Here is a 19,253-nt window from a genome sequence, read left to right as displayed (position 1 = left end):
TTTTGGCACACGTTGTTATATAGCATGGTTGTTTATTATATTTTTGGTCAGATATCTTTTTATATATTCGCTCCTCCGTCTATCTTTTCTTGTCCACTATCGATTTTTTGGTACATGATGTTATATAGGCTGGTTGTTTGCTATATTTTGGTCATATCTTTTTATATGTTCCCTCCCTCCGTCCATTTTTACTTATCCAATATGTCACACAATGTTATAAAGTAGGTTGTTTGCTATATTTTTGGTAAGATATCTTTTTATATACTCCTCCATCCATCTTTACTTGTCTGCTATCGATTTGGCACACAATACATAATGCAACTTAAGAAATATTAAATAACTCATTAAATAATAACTATAGTTAATAAGTAAGAGTAAAATAAACACAACTATAAATTATTTATTAATTTTTCAAATAAAAATATTGTTTTAGTAACATGAAAAAGATGGACTCTGAGTAGAAATTAAAGGTTGGAAAGAGAAAAATATATGTTTCAGTTGCCAAACCCCATAGACTAGGGAAAAATAGTTAGTGCCACTGCTAAGTCAAAATAGAAATTTAAGATATAAATATGGATGATTTTGAAAGGTGAATTAGATAGAAAAACGAAGAAATAATTTAGGACTTATATGCAGAGTCGGGATTTAAATTTTATAGGTTGTTTTAAAGTTTGAAATTTCATCCACTTCAAATGTTAATACTTGAATTTTAAATTTCATGAATTTTATAACACAAATATATTATCTGAGCAAAAGTTATTGAATTTAGCCGTACTAAAGGTGTGCTTGGAAATAAGGAAAACATTATTCCAAAAATATTTTGCTTTCAAGATCGTTAAATATTGATAAAACTAGTCCTCTACCTTTTTTTATATATTACTTGCTTAATTTCCAATTAATTACCACTAGAAGTTACCTAATTCAATTTCTATTGTCTATAATGATTATGATCACTTTGAATGGAAATCAATGGTATATAACCTTTCTACACCTTATTGTGTAGAAAATCCCACATATTAGATAAATATGACTTTTATCTTAAGTCTTTTAGGTGAAATTAAATAAAGATTATTGGACATTCCCCACTTAGCCTGTCAATTTTGAATCAAGTTAGTTTTCCACTTAATTAACTTACACTGCATAGCGGTGCTCTTAAGCTTATATAATCAATATTGTTATGAACCTGTATTATTAGGACTTCAATTTTCAGTTAGTCAATCAAATATGCACTTAAATATAATTTAAGCTAAACCAATATGAGCTTATACAGAGTACTCAATTTTTTTTATTAGAATATTATGTGATTCACTAATAATATAAGTAATCGTTAATATATATATATATATATATATATATATATTTGGAAAAATATTGATCATAGAAAGACTTTCATATCAAACATATGATTTTGCTTAATTTCTTATGTAGACAAATATTCAAATAGTCTTGTTGGACTTGAGAATTTCGATATTTTGTTATCTTTTTTTTTACATTTCTTGACTTCTTTTCCCACATTTGTTGACTTATTATTGCAACTTCGAAGTACAAAAAATATAATTCTCCCAAATTATTGCATCCCCTCCATTTACAGAATTAATTATGCATGCGTTATAGCATTAAAACACAATTAGCCAATTAAGGTTGAACAGGTAGCAGATTGCATGGTCAGTAATTAGTCACTAAGTTGAACTAATCAATTGCCTTTTATTTTTGGTTAAAACATAAAATAAAATGTCAAAGTAGAGTAATAATTTGCAATATGGTGGGGTTTTATCTGAAGTGGAGTAGAAGGAAGAAGTTTATAAATATTAGTCCACCCATGTTTCTTTTTTTCTCATAATGTCCAGTACCCGCATTGGAGTTCGACTAATTTGGATTTGCGTCGCGTAGAGCCCCATTTGGGAGAAACGCTCCCTACCAAGGATTTTTTCATATCAAAGAGCTCGAATCTAAGACCTCTAATTAAGGAAGGAGCAGTCTCATCCAGTGCATCAGATGTTGGTATTAGTCCACCCATGTTGGTTATGAATATACTCATTCTTGAATAAGATGATCAGTATCTTTTAAAAAGTGGTGTTGTGGCAGAAAATTGGCCAAACAGAATAGTACTACAACTTCCTTTTGACTTGTGAAAGCTTATGTTTTCTTAATTTGAAACAAATGACTAAAACAAAACCACTAAAACCTTGACAACTACGAAGAATGTAAACTATGTTGTCCATTGGTGATCCTAGTAACTCTCAGAGATTTTTTGTGAGTGGGTGTGGGAAGGTTGTATTCGCGTTTTTTCTTGTCGTGTTGGTTTTTAATGTTTATTCTTTAAAATAAATATTTTTTTCAGGAGGACATAATTTATATTTAATATTTCATAAGTTATGTCTCATATCCTTAAAGAATCTATGTTTTGCTAGGTATATATTTAATTTTAAAGGGTAAAAAATTTTAAATCAACTCATTTAAAGGACGGAAATTAGAGACTAATTAATTTGAAGGGCATATCACGCTATTAAATTTATTTTTTTCCTCTAGATTCGTCATGTTGGTGGGGCTGGGTTGAGACGATCAAACTAATTATAGTTTGTTTAGGATAGGCGAACTCAAAATTTAAACTTTATACATTTAACTTTTACTATTTTTAATATTGAGTCTTAATGTATTTTTGAAATTATACAAATAGGACTGAACATGAAATAAATTTGGTTACCGAGTAGAACTATGAATTAATTTTGTTTAGATTACAAGTAGGACTAAACTTGTCTTCTCTCTAATTTTTCTATGACTCAGCATAAAAAATAGCACATTAATCCCGTAGTTATGGATGATTGAGACAGCTCGTAAATTAAATTACTTACAAATGCACAAAATTTTAACTGATTTAAATTTGTTAATACTTGCACAAACAAGTTAGTATAGTAGCGGCAAATTTAAGCAAAAAAAATCCAAATTAAAGTACGTAGCTTAGCTTCATGTTAAAGCTATTTGTCCAATATATAAACCTTACCTTGGCAATTCAATTTTATTCACCTAGTTAACACAAAAACCATAGCTCTTTAATTCTCTCTTCAAGTTAATTAATTTACTGTGTTTTTTTTTTTACCAACATGGCTCAACGAGACCAACAAACTGTAGATTATCCAAGCTTCAAACTCGTAATGGTGGTACTGGTAAAACAACTTTTGTCAAGAGGCATATCACTGGTGAATTCGAGAAAAAATATGAACCTACGATTGGTGTGGAGGTTCATCCGTTAGACTTCTTCACGAATTTTGGAAGAATTCGGTTTAACTGTTGGGATACAGCAGGACAAGAGAAGTTTGGAGGTCTTCGCGATGGTTACTACATTCATGGTCAATGTGCAATTATCATGTTTGATGTTACAGCGCGATTGACTTACAAGAATGTTCCTACATGGCATCGCGATCTTTCTAGGGTTTGCAACAACATCCCTATTGTTATTTGTGGAAACAAAGTTGATGTCAAGCATAGGCAGGTCACAGGATACTATGAGATATCAGCGAAGAGTAACTATAATTTTGAGAAGCCTTTTTTCTCCCTCGCTAGGGAGGCTAATCTTCACTTTGTGAAATCGCCTGCGCTTGCTCCACCAGAAGTACTTTTTGACTTAGCTACGCAGAAATTGCATGAACAAGAGCTTTTGAATGCCATGGTGATCTAGGCGACGATATAACCGGCTTTGAATAGAAAGGATTGATCGATATATAGCTGATCTGAACTGGAGCCAGGATTTTTTAGTTTCATCTTGCACTTTTTTTTTTTTTTTTTTGATATCCTAGTGTTTAGTCACTTAAGATTTGTTTGATGCTTCCTAGTATTATTGTAAGGTTGTGCATGGTTTATTAGGTTAGATGAAGTTTATGTTCGATCTGTTCTTGATCTAAGGGCATGTTTTAATTTTAGTAAATTTTCACATATAAATTTATAAAGTTTGAGATTTTGCTAGGTATGTCTTAGATTTTATATATTTTACAAAAAGTAAATTTTGATTTATCTACGTATAATAATTTTCTATACACAATATGATTTTCAATGGATGTAGTTATAAATCTCGTACCTCAAAGCTCCATATATCCACCCTTGTTTAATAACCTACATATTTGATAATTTCTGCTTAAAAGAAAGAATTTCCTTTAAAAAAAAAAAAAAATTGGGGATAAGGGAAGGGAAAATAAGAAAGTGATTAAAACGTGGGAAATCAAAATTTCACCAATAAGGTGAAAGTTCAGGTAACCAACTAAGCTCCTCAGATATAACTTGTGTCATTAAGTTTTTGTTTGGGATATAACCCATACCATAGTCATAAACATTTTTGTTTTCTTTTTTTAACTTAAACGCTTTATTGGGTAAAAAATAAAAATCAATGATTTTAAAAGGAAAAAATTAAAAATGAAAAAAAAACGTAAAATAACATTCCTTAGATAGAAAATTGCAAGTTATAGCAATACTTTTAACTTTGTAAGTTATAGCAAAAATCATTTATAAAACGAAAAAAAAAAAATATTTTCTTAATGATTAAAAATAAGAAAAAAAAATAATTTTAATATATGAAAAATATATTATACATACCCATAAAAGGGGATTACAGTTATGGCAGATATCAATCATCTCTTAATCTTCTCTGAAACGGTTTTGTTCCAAATTGATTAACCTAAAAACGGTTCTATGAATAAATTACCTTATCTTCTTGATTGAATGAAGTAAATAAACAAATTTACATTCTCTAATCTCTCCTCTAATTCCTCGTCTTCTTCTTCTCTACATCCTCTTCTCTATTTTCTTTATTAATGTTCATCAAGTACATATAGAATTCACAGATTATAATAATTAGATAACAAAAATTTGGTATATCCACTTTTGTAATTATGAATACTGAATGTGAGCATTTAGAAATTTCAGTTTCCAATTAGGAGTGAATAACTTTGTAATGCAATATACAAACTGCAAATCATTAGCAAGTCATTGGATTTGGTTAACTGATTTGAGGGCTCTAGGATTGGGAAAAAAGAAGAAGAAAATTTTACTTAGAGATGCAAAATTCGGGTCTTAATTATTCGATTTAAAGAAATAACAAAACTAGCAATAGTGTTTTAACATAACATATATAAACACAGTAAATACACCAGTCACATACAAAAAACATACAATTACCTTGTCGCGTATATACGGTATTTACAGCACATATAATTATGTGGTTACATGCATTTTGAATGTGTATGTTATTGTATATCTAGTGATACATTGAATATACAAATAACATACATTCGGCATACAATTATTCCACCACCGGCAATGAAAGAGACGAATGTTTGTTTGACGTATGTTAAGTGTATATCTTATGTATCACTATACATACACCTATATACATATAATAAATAACTACATACGACATTCAATTGTGCATATCACTATATGTTTGTGTATATGTCTTGTGCATGTTAATATATGTGAGAAATATTTCAAATAGGTAGGAAGATCAGAATATGTGTGTATGACATGTAATATATGTATGCATATATTTAGAATATAATTTGAAAGAATCGAAATGTTACTAATTGCAGAATCGAAAATATAATATTCATGTCAAATGTTACTAATTGCATAATTGAAAATACAATATTCATGTCAAATGTTACTAATTGCATAATCGAAAAATGTATAATTTGATGCAGTTAATAACAAATTTAATACCATCTGATGCAACTTAATTCATATCAATTTCATTCAACGATATAAAATGCTAAACAAATGTTAAAGTACCATAACATTATATAAATACTGCTTAAATACAAAAGCTAAACTTCGTTCTTACCAACAATCTTAGAAAAACATATAGTAATAACCAAATAATTAAACATCAAAAGTACAATATCTATGTCTATGTATGCCTCCACACTTGAATTTTTTTGTTTGAGTAATGGAATCTCATCCTCAAAATCGGAGTCCGACACTTGTTCATTAACCATATTCTTTTCCTTATAATTCATCTTATATTGAGGAATAACAACCTTTTTGTTGATATTTTTTTCAATATGCATGTTCAAATTTAGATTCTTCGATGGTTCATCAACAAACGGAACTTCAATTTTATCGGGCAAGCATTGATTTTGCTTCTTGTTGTAAGACCACTTTCAACAATCCTTTTTTTACACTTCGATAGAAGAGATGGAGTGAAACAATCTAAATCAAATGAATGCTAGTATTCTCGATTATTCTAGGACTTCTACGTGAAGGAGTAGAATCAAATTTGGGTTTAAACATGACAAATTTGGGGTTATGACTTATGAATATCTATCACAATGGAGAATAAAAAACCCCAAATAGATCAATTTTGGATTTTTATGCGAAGAAGATGAATATCGGAGCCACAATTTTTTGTCAAGAAAAATCTTGAGTACATTAATGGAGAACCGAGTTGTAAAAAAATTTTGAAGGTTGAATATGTGAATGGAGAAAGAAAAAAGTGTTTCTGAATTCTTTTTGGAGAATTAAAAAGCTTTTTATGTCATAATACACTTCTTCTTTCAATAAAGTTATCTGATAAAAGTGTGAAATCTTGTAAATAAAATATAATATATATTTACCATAATTATCAATATACTATTTAAGAAAAATATTGATTACAATTCTATAAATATGGAACTGATTTTAAACTATATAATTAAAAAATGAATTTTGAAAATACAATAAAAATAAAATATATTTTAATAAGTTGCTATAATTTGCAATGAAGTTGCTATTAATACAATTATCTAAAAGTATGGGATAATTTTCTCATTAAAAATCTCTTCCAAATAAAGGCGTTTGTGCAAATGACCCGTCTAATATAGGTATCAATATCTCTCGAAGTAATTTGGGCCCAACAAACAATTCAAATCAAGGGCCCATAACAATATAGTTGGAAAGCCCAAGTCCTATAAATCCATCAAAGCCCACGATAAATATGGACTATACTATGACTCGGGACTCATAAACAAGTTCTCTCTATTATATTCCTTCTAATTTTCATTTTGAAATGAAAAAAGAAAAAAAAGACAACAAAATAAATACATACGCGATGCATACACTAAAAGAAAATACAAGAGTGAATGTTGGGTGCGTATTAGTTCTACCTGTGGCATTTAGGAGTGATGATGTAAAATGTATCAGCATGCGTCTTGTGTCTGGATATGAGGTATTCAGTAAAATTTTATGTACTAATAGTATTAACTTGAGCAAACAAATAGAGTGTGTTCAGTGAAATTGTATGTATATTGATATAACTAGATTGAGCAAACTCATACAATAAAATTATCGAGATAGACTGATACAACTTCAAAATAATAGTTATGAATCATAATCTAACAAACTATAGCTGCCGATAATAATTAAACTTCAAAGCTCGCTACCAAAAAGTAGGAATCAAAGCAGACAATCGTTTTAGTTGACCAACAAAATTCATCGTTGATTCCATTTACCGATAGATTATCAATAAATTTATATTTAGCAACAACTTATAAAATTCATCGCTAATTCCATCTTTTTAAAGTAAAGATGATATGTACGAACACATTAATAAAAGTTTAACTAATATTCACTAATATATAGTATAATTAAGAGTTACAATTTATACTCTGTAACACCATAATGCCACTTTTTATCTATAATAACAAGTACTAATCCATTTCATTTTCAAAATATAAGAACTTTTTTATATGAAGGATTACTCATACATACTTTGGGTGATCTCATATATATTATTTTTACACTATGGTTTTATATAAAGTTAAAAAAGAATTAATAATTTATGAAGGTGGGGGGCTTTATTGCGATCCACACATTGTTGTCTCTGTCCAACGTGCATGGTCATATTATTTTCAAGTACACTGTTACTCTTCTTTGGAATCCTATGCTAGCTAAGGGTCATTCAAATATTATTCCATCATTTTGATGGGGAAAAAAAACTTATTTGAAATTATTAAAATTAAAAAATTTATTCGCACATGTCTTATATTTACTATAAATTCAACACATGTCTTATATTTACTAATTTGGTATGTATAAACATAGGTTGATAATTATAAACATCGAATGCGAGAAATGTTAGTGGTCTTTTCCTAGAACTATATTAGATATCTAAGTAGGCGTTTAGACATGATTTGATTATATTTGAAAGAAAATAGAATTAAATTGAAAAATATTTAAAAATTAATTAATTGTGTCTGACCATGTATTTCAATTGAAAAATGTTAAAAGTTCTCTTCAATACTTTATTAATTATTGAGAAATGCATTAGTAAATTTACACCAACCAAAAAAGGTAAAATTTATTTATTGGCTATAATTAGTAGTACTATTAATAATTCAATACTAGAAAAAGACAGTGGCTCACATTAAGAGAAGTCATGAGACTCGTTTGTTCAGGAATTTCGTCAGTCAATAAAATTTATTGCAAAAGACAATTCATGACAGGTAAGTATATTTACTATCTCAACATAAATAAATATTTATTCGCATCGAATATTCATATTGTATCTACTGTTGTAACATAGGAAAAAAAAAATTATATTTATTGATTAAGTATAAATACTCCATGATTTTTTTCTCTATGCATATTGGAACAACTAAATTTTTTGGCAGATGCTTTCTGCTGGCTGTGTCGCTTGTGGTGATATCAATTTACTAACACTGTAATACTCTTATTTATCTGAACATTTTTTCTTTCTTACTATTATTTAATGCAATTTAGTATGGAATATTTATATCAAATTAACGCAATTTATAATAATTAAGCATTTAATAAAGTAAACTATATGTTAATTAGTCCTAGTTAAATGATAAGTGTACATGTTTCAATATGTGTCATATATTTATTGATTTGATGTAAATATTATATGAATCAGTTTTTACCGTGATGTATGTAAAATTAATTTAATAGGAAAAGCAAAATTAGAGATGGAATATATATGTCCCCTTTCACTTAAAAGAGATTTGTTCCTAGCTAATTATATGGCAAAATAAGTTTTTTCGGTTTATATTGTTTAACTTAATTATATAACAATGTGAACGAATTTCTTATGTAATTAGTGTAATCTGACATGTTTTTGTTACATTGATAGGATATTTGATTTTGGAATCTGTATATAATTTTTTTCCCAAAAAAGAAAAATAAAAATAACACAGGAAAATCTACAAATAAGAAAAATACTTGTAAAATTGTTTGCTTCTATATAAATTGTAAGGTAGATATAGAAAATCAATTATATGGCTGATTTCCTTAGTGTTCATGTAATAACTAGCTTTACTTATTATGATTTGTCATTTGTAGTTATTTTAAAGCGATTTAATAATATAAAAATGCTATATTATAAAATTAACATAAATGAAGCGTAAATGATACGACTTAATAACCAATAAAGCGAGCGTAAAATTTGAGGATTTCAAATTTCGACAAAAATTAAAGAGAAAACGTCAATAACTTAGTGAACGATGAAATGTATAAGTTATGCTGGTTTTCAAATTTCGACAACAACCAAAAATAGTAACCTAGTGAATAATGAAGCACGTAAGGTTTGATGGTTTTCAAATTTCGACAACAACAAAATAAAAAAGGTTTGTAACCTAGTGAATAATAAAATGCTTAAGTTCTGATGGTTTTTCTATTTCGACAAAAACAAAAGAAAAAAGGCCCTCAACATAGTGAATAATAAAGTGTGTAAGTTTTAAAGTAACTTCTTTCACTCGTTTTCATTTTCTAGTTCATTATTGGATACTTATATTCAATACAAATTCATCCAGATTTTCGCATTAGGACTTGTTAAAAAAAAAATCTTTACTAAAATATTCATCATGTAATAGAGAATTTTGTTTATCCTATCACAATAACAAGAAAGATATTAGGTAATATTTTGTTGTCATTATTTATCCAATATTAGATATTCATATCCAATATTTGCTTCTATTTAAATTGTAAGATAGATATTGAAAATCATTTATATGGTTGATTTTCTTAGTGTTCAAGTGATGACTAGCTTTACTTGTTATGATTTATCATTTGTAGTAATCTTTAAAGTGATTTAATAATATGAAAGTGCTATATTATAAAATTAACATAAATAAAGCGTAAATGATACGACTTAATAATTAATAAAGTGAGCATAAAGTTTGATGATTTCAAATTTTGATAAAAATAAAAGAAAAAAAAACGTCAATAACTTAGGGAATAATGAAATGCGTAAGTTATGATGATTTTCAAATTTTGACTACAACAAAAGAGAAACTGTCGGTAACCTAGTGAATAATGAAGTGTGTAAGTTTTGATGATTTTTAAAATTTCGACAACAAAAAAAAAAAGTCAGTAATCTAGTGAATAATGAAGTGCGTAAATTTTGATGTTTTTTCAATCTTGACAAAAAAAAAGGTCATCAACCTAATGAATAATGAAGTGCGAAGTTTTAAAGTAACTTCTTTCACTCATTATGTCGTCTCATTTCAGTTTTCAACCGTATTTCCACCACGATTCTTCTCCAAACGAGAAACTATGGTTTTCAAATTTTGACAAAAACAAAAGAAAAAACGTTAGCAACCTAGTGAATAATGAAGTGTGTAACTTTTTATGATTTTCAAATTTCGACAAAAGAAAAAACGTCAATAACTTGGTGAATACTAAATTCATATGTTTTGATGGTTTTCAAATTTCGACAAAAATAAAATAAAAATATGAGTAACCTAGTGAATAATGAAGTGAGTAAAATGTGATGGTCTTCAAATTTCGACAAAAACAAAAGAGAAAACGTCAATAATCTAGTAAATAACGAAATGCATATATATCTCAAAAACGTTCAAAACCCAGCAAAATAGACATTTGGTGACATTTTATTTTCATTTTCTGTTCATTATTAATACTCATATTCAATACTAGTTAATCTAGATTCTCGCATTAGGACTTGTTAAAGAAAAAAAATTACTAGAATTTCCATCATCTAATAAAAGAATTTTGTTTATCTTATAACCATAATAAGAAAGAATATTAGATAATATTTTGCTTCCATTACTTATCCTATATTAAATATTCATATTCAATACTGATTAATCTCAATTTTCATTGAGTAAGACTTATTAAAGAAAGGTCATAATATTTTCTAGAATTTTGTGAAAGATAAATCATATTCATTCTACCACAATAACGAAAGAACATGATGTGATGATTTTCTTTCTAGTAGATATTCGCATTCAATCTAGATTAATTTGAATATTATTACGTAAAATTCATTAAGAAAAAAACTCTACCGAAACCCCGATCACATACCAAAAGAGTCTTATTCATGCTACCGCTACACCGTAACAATTTTCGAAGAATCTTATTCATTCTATCACAGTACTGCAATTATTAATGAAGAATTATATTCATCCTATCACAGTACTGCGGTAATTTACATATAGAGAGCTTAGTCATTCTACCACAATGCCGCGATAATTTATGAAGAATCATGTTCATCCTATCACAATACCGTAACAATTCACGAAGAATCCTACTCATCTTATCACATCAACGCATTAATTTACATATAGAGAGATCTTATTCACTCTACAACAATATCGCGATGATTTACGACAAATCATATTCATTATATCACAATACTGTAATAATTTACGAAAAATCCTATTCATCCAATCACAATACTACGGTAACTTACATACAAAGAACTTATTCATCCTACCACAAATACCACAACAATTTACGAAGAATCTTATTCATCCTATCACAGTACCACAATATTTTATGAAGAATCCTATTCACTCTATCATAGTACTGTGGTAATTTACATATAGAGAGCTTATTCATTCTACCACAATACCACGATAATTAACGAAGAATTATATTCATCCTATCACAATACCGCAACAATTCACCAAGAATCCTATTCATCCTATCACAATATTACGGTAATTTACGTACAAAAAACTTATTCATTCTATCATAATACCGCAACAATTTACAAAAAATCCTATTCATCCTATTACAATACCGCTATAATTTTAGAAAAATCTTATTCATCCTATCACAATACCTCAACAATTTACCCATAGTAATTTTTGTCACTAGGTAGAGAAAAACAAGAAGAAAAAAGGAAGTATTGCTACTAACGTGGGCTAGTACATACCCCACACCTATTTAAGGCTCCAACTCTACACTTCACTATTTATTTCTCCCCTGTTTTCCAGGGTTTCACTGATTCATAGCTTTCTTCTCCTTGCTTCTTTTTAACCAAAATAATTATATAAAAAAAAAATAATCTTTCTTGTTTTTCTCTTGACCCTTTTCTTTACTTCCAAAAAAAAATAAAAATAAACAATTTAAGGCCTTTTTGTTGAACTTAAGTTATGTCTAATTTGTATAATCACAACTTGAATTTTTCACCAGCAAGAGCTGTTTCTCCTCATATAAGGAGCAACCAAGATGTTGATAGGTAAAAGGTTCAATCTTTTTTGTTTACTTGATTTTGTGTGTTGTGTTCTTGATTAAAGTTGTGGGGTTTGATGTTTAATGTTTAAAAAACTATGCAAGATTGAATCTCTAACTAGTTTTTTTTTTTTTTTTTTGGTGATATTTGATGTTGAAAAAAACTATGCAAGATTGAATCTTTAATTAGTTTTTATTGTTTTTGGTGATATTTAATGCTGAAAAAACTATGCAAGATTGAATCTTTGATTAATGTTTATTGTTTTTGGTGTTTTGGGAATTTGTTGTGCAGTAATCAGTACTTGACAGAGTTGTTAGCAGAAAGGCAGAAGTTTGCACCCTTTATGCAAGTTCTTCCAATATGCAGCAAGCTCTTGAATAATGGTTTGTTCTTTTATGTCTTGAATTTTTATTTGCTGCTGTTTAATTATGTAGGAGTTGCTTCTTGTGCTAATCTGTTAAGAGGTTGTCTGCTGTTGTTTCAATAAATGGTTATGAATGGAAGAGAATCATAATTAAGTTGTTGATTTTAAGCCAAATTTGATCGAATCTGCTGGTTGTGGTATTGGTTTAGCTCATAGAGTTGGAAAAGAAGAGATTTATTATAGTAAAGAGTGATTGAGATGAGATTTTAATGAGTTTCGATACAATCGATATGTATTGAGTATTGTTTAGTTAAACAGTGTCATCACAGGATTAAATTAAGTAGGATCAAGAATTGGCGATTAGGAAGTGTTATGATTATTATTTATTACGTCGGTCGTGAAATGTGTATTCGAGATAAACTTTAGTTTAATGGCGTCTTCAAAGAGGTGGATTACAGATTGGGATGTGACCTAATTAAGAGGCGTTACAAACAAAGAAATTGTCGGTTTTGTCGGTAAAAAAAAGGTTGTCGGTTGTGAAGTGGCGTATTCGAGATAAACTTTAGTGTAATGGCGTTTTGAAAGAGGTAAATTACAGATTGGTATGTGACGTAATTAGGAGGCGTTAACAACAAAGAAGTTGTCGGTTTTGTCGGTAAAAAATAAATGGATTAAGTAGAGTTTTCTCGAACGTATCATTATTATTCAAAGAAATGTTTGTAGCAGATGAATACTTTTATAGCAAATCGTATGAGGTTAGGTTAGTCTCATTGTGTGGGCACATATGCAGGTGAATACGGGCTAAGTTGATGTACATTCTGCTTAATAGCTTTAGTGATTCTCCAAATGGAAAATTCTGAATTTTAGTTTCAATCTCTTTGACAGAAATACTAAGACTTTCTGGAATGCTTCCCAACCAAGTACTCAGTGATTATGACAGACTACAGCGTGGAAGCCCTAGTCCTGTGGGTTCATTTGACATGATGCAACATATTGGAGGAAAAAGTTTAGGTGGCTGGAACGGAAATGGATGGAATGCTTTTCCAGAGGTCAGCTTACGCTTATCTCATCTTTAGGCACAATTTTTGGATTTCCTATTCACTAATTCTGTAATGGTCCCTACTCGGAGCACCAGGTGGGATAAGCTTTTTACTAAAAAAGGGTCGGACGAGTTTACTTGTTTAATAAATTCACGACTCTATGCCGGTGAGTCTGGTTTTTTCCATCAATTCACGGCCGCCCAGCGTCAGTGAGTTTGTTTTTTTCATTCAATCCACAACCGCTAAGCGTCACTACTGATGTAAAGCTGTAACGTATAAAGAGTGTTGGTTTCGAATGAAGCAAACTCAAATACGTAATGCGCATAACGTTAAAATAGCATTATTAAAAATAGCAATATGACAATTTTGAGTAAATATTTTAAAGTATCATATTTATAGTATATAATATATAAAATTTTATATGCTATGTTTTCTGTTTTATCTGTTCACCTAGAATTTGGTTGTCGTACGTGTCTATCAGTAGGGGCTATGTAACACCCCAACTTAGGATAAAGAGTCCCACGTCGGCAAAACACAGGAGGGATGATGGGCAAGCCTTACTCCCTAGTGACGCGTTTTAAAGCCGTGCGGGCGTGGGCACAAAGCGTACAATATCATTAGTGGGCGGGCTAAGGGGGGTCTCTCGGGCCTTCGTGGTCCGGGATGCCCATCGCGGCCAAGGCCTCGGCTCGGATCGTGACAAGAATGATATTAGAGTCGTTCCTGTGTTAGCCCTATCAATGTGGGCCAGAGTTCAAACTGAATTTAGGCAAATCACGGTAAGGCAGGGAAAAACTTCAGTCCAGAGTCTAGGCAAGTCCCATCAGCGAGGACGCTAAGTCCATGTTGTATGTAACACCCCAACTTAGGATAAGGAGTCTCACGTCGGCAAAATATAGGAGGGATGTTGGGCATATAAGTAAGCAAGTCTTACTCCCTAGTGACGCGTTTTAAAGCCGTGCGGGCCTGGGCCCTGAGCGGACAATAGTGGGTTGGGCTAAGAGGGGTCTCTCGGGCCTTGATGGTTCGGGATGCCCATCACGGCCAGGACCTCGGCTCGGGTCGTGACAGGCTAGCTCATGGTTTCTGTTCTAATTGGAACACAAACATGGTGTAAGGTAATTGTAGTAAGTTGACATGTAAGACACTCTCTTTTTATGACTTATACTTTGTTTCATCATTATTGGAAAACTTAAGGAGTAAAGAATAGCATCTACCCAGGGATCGTCACAGCCATTACTGTTTATGGTTAATTTGTCTTCTGTATCACATTGACTGATTAGGCTGACTCACTCTTTTCCTTTTCTCAAGAGGACACTGGACAGACATCCTCTAAATGAAGAAGTAGGACATAACTTCAGTGTAAATTATGTTTCAAGAGTAGACTTTGTAAGATAACAGTTAGTATTAAGTGGTTCAGAAAATTACTATTCATTGGAAGAATATAGGACACACAACACTTTCAAGATAGATGAACCTAGATACTGCCAACTGCTGATGTTAGATAGTGCCAAATTTTTGTCACTTCCTATGCTGAAGCTCCATGGGACTCTTGAAAGGAAAAGGGCGAACTAAGAAATTTAAAGTGGGGGAAGCGACCACGAAGCACAAACCAACCTGGTCTTTAAATGGCACTTGCATAATTTTACATTTATAGAAACCCCTTTTTACTAGTTTCTTTTTGTAGATTACTGAGTTTCTTTTCGACGACTTAACCTCTTATGTAAAATAGAACATTTCCACAATGAAATCAATAACATGGGATGCTTTCCTCTGTATAAGATGATTTCAACTCCCCTGTACACAGAATTTCTAGGATACCAAATTGCTGTGAGCTTTCTAGCTAGCCAAAATATTAGCTTTTTAGCGTAAGAAAACACTTCATTTTTATGATAGGAGCAAACTCATAAAGTGGAGGAAGAAGATGAAACACAGGAGAGAAATGACTTTCAGTTTCTCATTCATGCTTGAATTATAAATTTAAACATATTATTCATAGTTTCCTTTCTTCTTTAACTATGCTAACACTTCATACCATCGAGAAGCCGGTGTGTTATTTCTTATGACCTGATTCAGATTTATATAATTTGAAAGATCAGGGGGCTAGCGGGAAGGAGTTATACAGCCAAGCTGAAATCTCTCCAGAGACACTGACATGTCAAGTGCCCTCTTTCTAAGTTGAACTAAAATTATTGGTTTATCTTTTAGTCTTATTTTTTTGTTGAAGCTAAGGACTAGAATTTTTTTGTTTGTTTGTTTGAGAAGTCTGAGTCAAGTTTCACCCTTATTACAGTTCAGACATATCATCGATCCTTGTAATAGCAGACTGGTAACATACATGGGTCATTTAAAAGAGAGACTTGCATACATCAGCATGTGTTTTCTTATTCAGTCTGGGGTCTACAGTCTACGGTTGTAGCAGCTTTATTTGACAATAGAAAAAAGCAATTTGCCTAAGTTTGGCAATCATAGTACCATGGCATCATGTTTCAGTTGGTATAACTCGTCCTCCCATCCCATTTCCATTTCGCTTTACTAGATAACACTTATTTATGTGCGGTTTATATGGATTTAATGAAGTTTCAGTGTCACGGAAGATGAGTTAATAATTATCGTCACTTTCATTAGTGATCGGTCTGCACTTTCAAGCCCTTTCACTTCAGTTGAATGCTCAGGAAGATATGACAGCTAACTCATATGCTTTGCTGGTTGTATTGATACCCCTAAAATTCATTTTGCAGCAAAGGTTTGGTGGATCACAGGGAAGGCCCATCGACTGGCAAGCTTCACCAGGAAGTCCAAGTTCATTTGTTGTGAAGCGGATGGTGCGGATAGATATACCTGTTGACAGATATCCGAATGTAAGCTGACTTTGTCGAGAGTTGATAATGTTTAGTGTTGCCATCTATTTCTTTATGGATCTAGTTTGGATTTACTTTTGAAGTGCTAGGTTGCATTATCCTGTGTAACATATCATGATGCTGTACATCTCACATTAAACTCCACGTAATATTGAAAATATCAATTTCAACTCCCAGATATGCACTTTGTACCAGTAATTATGTGATAACTCTACATAATTAGCAACTCACTTGAGATGGAGGAAGGGAGTAGACTGTAGAGGGATGTGTTTGAAGATATGTTTATATTTCATCAAATTAATTGAGCAGTAGAAATCGGTTGCACTGAATTGTACATTTCTCATGGCACAGTTCAACTTTGTTGGACGGCTTTTAGGACCTCGAGGTAATTCCCTGAAGCGGGTGGAAGCATCCACTGGATGTCGCGTGTTTATAAGAGGAAAGGGTTCAATAAAAGACCCTGAAAAAGTAAGTTCCTTTAATATTTTCTCCACACTGTCCTGCTTTTCGTCCAATTATTCTCGTAGAAAGCTTTTCTTTCTCTATGATGCACTCCAGTTTCTGTCCTCCATTTTATAGCTGCTCTGCACTTTTTCTTGTATTTGTATTCGTCTTATGTTACTTATACTGGGTTCGTTTTATATTTATTGAAGGAGGAGAGTCTGAGAGGCCTTCCGGGTTATGAGCACCTCAATGAGCCCCTGCATGTTCTACTTGAGGCAGAATTACCCATCAATATAGTTGACATCAAGTTGAAACAAGCTGGCCAAATTATTGAAGAGTTGCTCACACCTGTGGTAAGCACTTTCTGACTCCGACTTATACAGCTATAAGCAATTGCAGACAAAACACTCGTTATCTAGTACTTGTGTGGTTCTTAATCATGAATTGAAATGGACATACTGAAAGAGTGGACATCAGCAAGCAGCCGATATGATGCGTGATAAATATTTGCACTTCATGAATAATCTGAGAGCATTTCTCAACTTGCATCTATCAGGAATTATTATGTCCCTCAAAACTGAACATTCTGAATTATTTTATTTTTTAAAAAAAGAAGATATATCTCTTATGATCTGTTTGTAAGTTTCATACTTTTTTTGTTTCACACATTAAGATGGTGCCTAACTACTCATAGAACTGAATCCCCATTGGAGAAAGGTCCAATGTAACTACTCCTTCAGCGTCAAACTGATAGTCTTAGTTTGACTTGAGAATATATAGTAGTTTGAAAGGTCGGTAAGAAAACTAGGGTCAAAGATGACCGTTTTGTGGTTTTGAGATTTTCTAGGAATCATGTTGCTAATTTCATGTTCATTTGCCTGGAATTGCAGGACGAGTCGCAGGACTTATATAAAAGGCAACAGCTTAGAGAGCTTGCTTTGCTGAATAACAATTTTAGGGAAGAGAGCCCGCAGCCAAGGGGTAGTCTATCTCCTTTCAGTTCAACTGGGATGAAGCGAGCCAAAACTGGTTGGTGATGAATGCTTCTATTCGCGGTGCGTATGCCCAGCTGCTTCGCATCTCCGGACAGGAGGATGCTAATCTGCACCTAAATGCAGTGCCTTTTTGTGCCTTAACGTGGTGAAAATAGTATGTGACAGATAAAACAGCATATTGAAAACAACCTCGAACTGATTTTGTTGACTGTAGTTGTTTGTTGTTTAAGTAGAATGATTATTTGATTTATTTGTTCATGACAGCTAGTTTAACAAGGGTGATTTCCTTTCCTTTTGGGATTTGTAACTTAAAATTTACTTCATCCTTTGTTAAATATAGATTGCTGTATGTAAATCCCATGATTGTTCTCGACTCTCTTTGTGGTTTGTTTGCATGCACCTCGATCAATGTCACGGGGTGTCTGCCACCTTTTATCAGTGCAATTATCGGATAGAGGAGAGAAGTAATAGCTGATAAGCAAGCGGCAGACATCGGCAAAGGAAACCGGTTTGTTGTTACTCATTCTTCCGTTGTTGCTAGCTTGTGGTCATTGGTCTCTTTGTTGCTAGACAACACTTATTCTTGGCTCATCTTGCCATTACTTAAAAGCTTAATCAGAAGCTTAGAATTGTTGTTCATTCTTCCATTGTTGCTAACTTGTGGTCGCTCGTCTCTTTGTTTCTAGACGGCACTTAACCTTTCGTTTGGTTGGGAAATAGTCGGAATAACTTATCCCATCACTATGGTGTAAATGATGGGATAAGTTATCCTGGTATTGACTAATACCACCAACCAAACAGGAAACAAAATGATCCTTCATTTTCTCCCGGGACTGCTTATCCCTTATACCAACGACAAGTTTTCAGGAAACTTCTATTGTTGCAAAGCTGTGGTTACCCGTCTCTTTGTTGCAAGATGACAATTTTCATTGGCTCATCTTACCACCATTACTTTGAAGTTAAATAAGAAGCTTAGAAAACTTTCTTTTTTTTCTGGTTTCCCATCCGGTGCTCGCAATGGAGCCTCGACTAATACGGATCGCGCGTTGCAGCTCTTCCAACAGAGTTTAACTCTTGCTGCTGAAAGAGTTT

The 19,253-nt window shown here is 31.7% G+C and overlaps 1 protein-coding gene and 1 pseudogene across 1 annotated transcript; both read left to right on the top strand.

Annotated features, from left to right (window-relative positions):
• Window positions 1–3,040: 3,040 nt before the first annotated feature.
• On the top strand, window positions 3,041–3,986 carry LOC107874594 (annotated as a pseudogene).
• Window positions 3,987–12,195: 8,209 nt separating this feature from the next.
• Window positions 12,196–18,534, top strand: LOC107875395 (KH domain-containing protein At3g08620). The gene is made up of 7 exons (XM_016722102.2): window positions 12,196–12,463; window positions 12,749–12,840; window positions 13,707–13,870; window positions 16,603–16,722; window positions 17,074–17,190; window positions 17,376–17,519; window positions 18,057–18,534. Exons 1-7 carry the CDS (start codon window positions 12,378–12,380, stop codon window positions 18,201–18,203), a joined length of 870 nt encoding a protein of 289 aa, XP_016577588.1. The 5' UTR covers window positions 12,196–12,377; the 3' UTR covers window positions 18,204–18,534.
• The last annotated feature ends 719 nt before the right edge of the window (window positions 18,535–19,253 follow it).

This window comes from Capsicum annuum, chromosome 6 (genome assembly GCF_002878395.1).
Source record: "Capsicum annuum cultivar UCD-10X-F1 chromosome 6, UCD10Xv1.1, whole genome shotgun sequence".
Classification (NCBI taxonomy): Eukaryota; Viridiplantae; Streptophyta; class Magnoliopsida; order Solanales; family Solanaceae; genus Capsicum; species Capsicum annuum.
This window is presented reverse-complemented; position numbering and strand designations above follow the sequence as displayed.

Bases quoted from the DNA above. Each gene is read 5' to 3' on its own strand.
- LOC107875395 (XM_016722102.2), top strand. From the start codon at position 12,378: ATGTCTAATTTGTATAATCACAACTTGAATTTTTCACCAGCAAGAGCT. The intron at 12,841-13,706 runs GTTTGTTCTTTT...TCTCTTTGACAG, and splicing joins CAGCAAGCTCTTGAATAATG to AAATACTAAGACTTTCTGGA. The intron at 17,520-18,056 runs GTAAGCACTTTC...CTGGAATTGCAG, and splicing joins AAGAGTTGCTCACACCTGTG to GACGAGTCGCAGGACTTATA.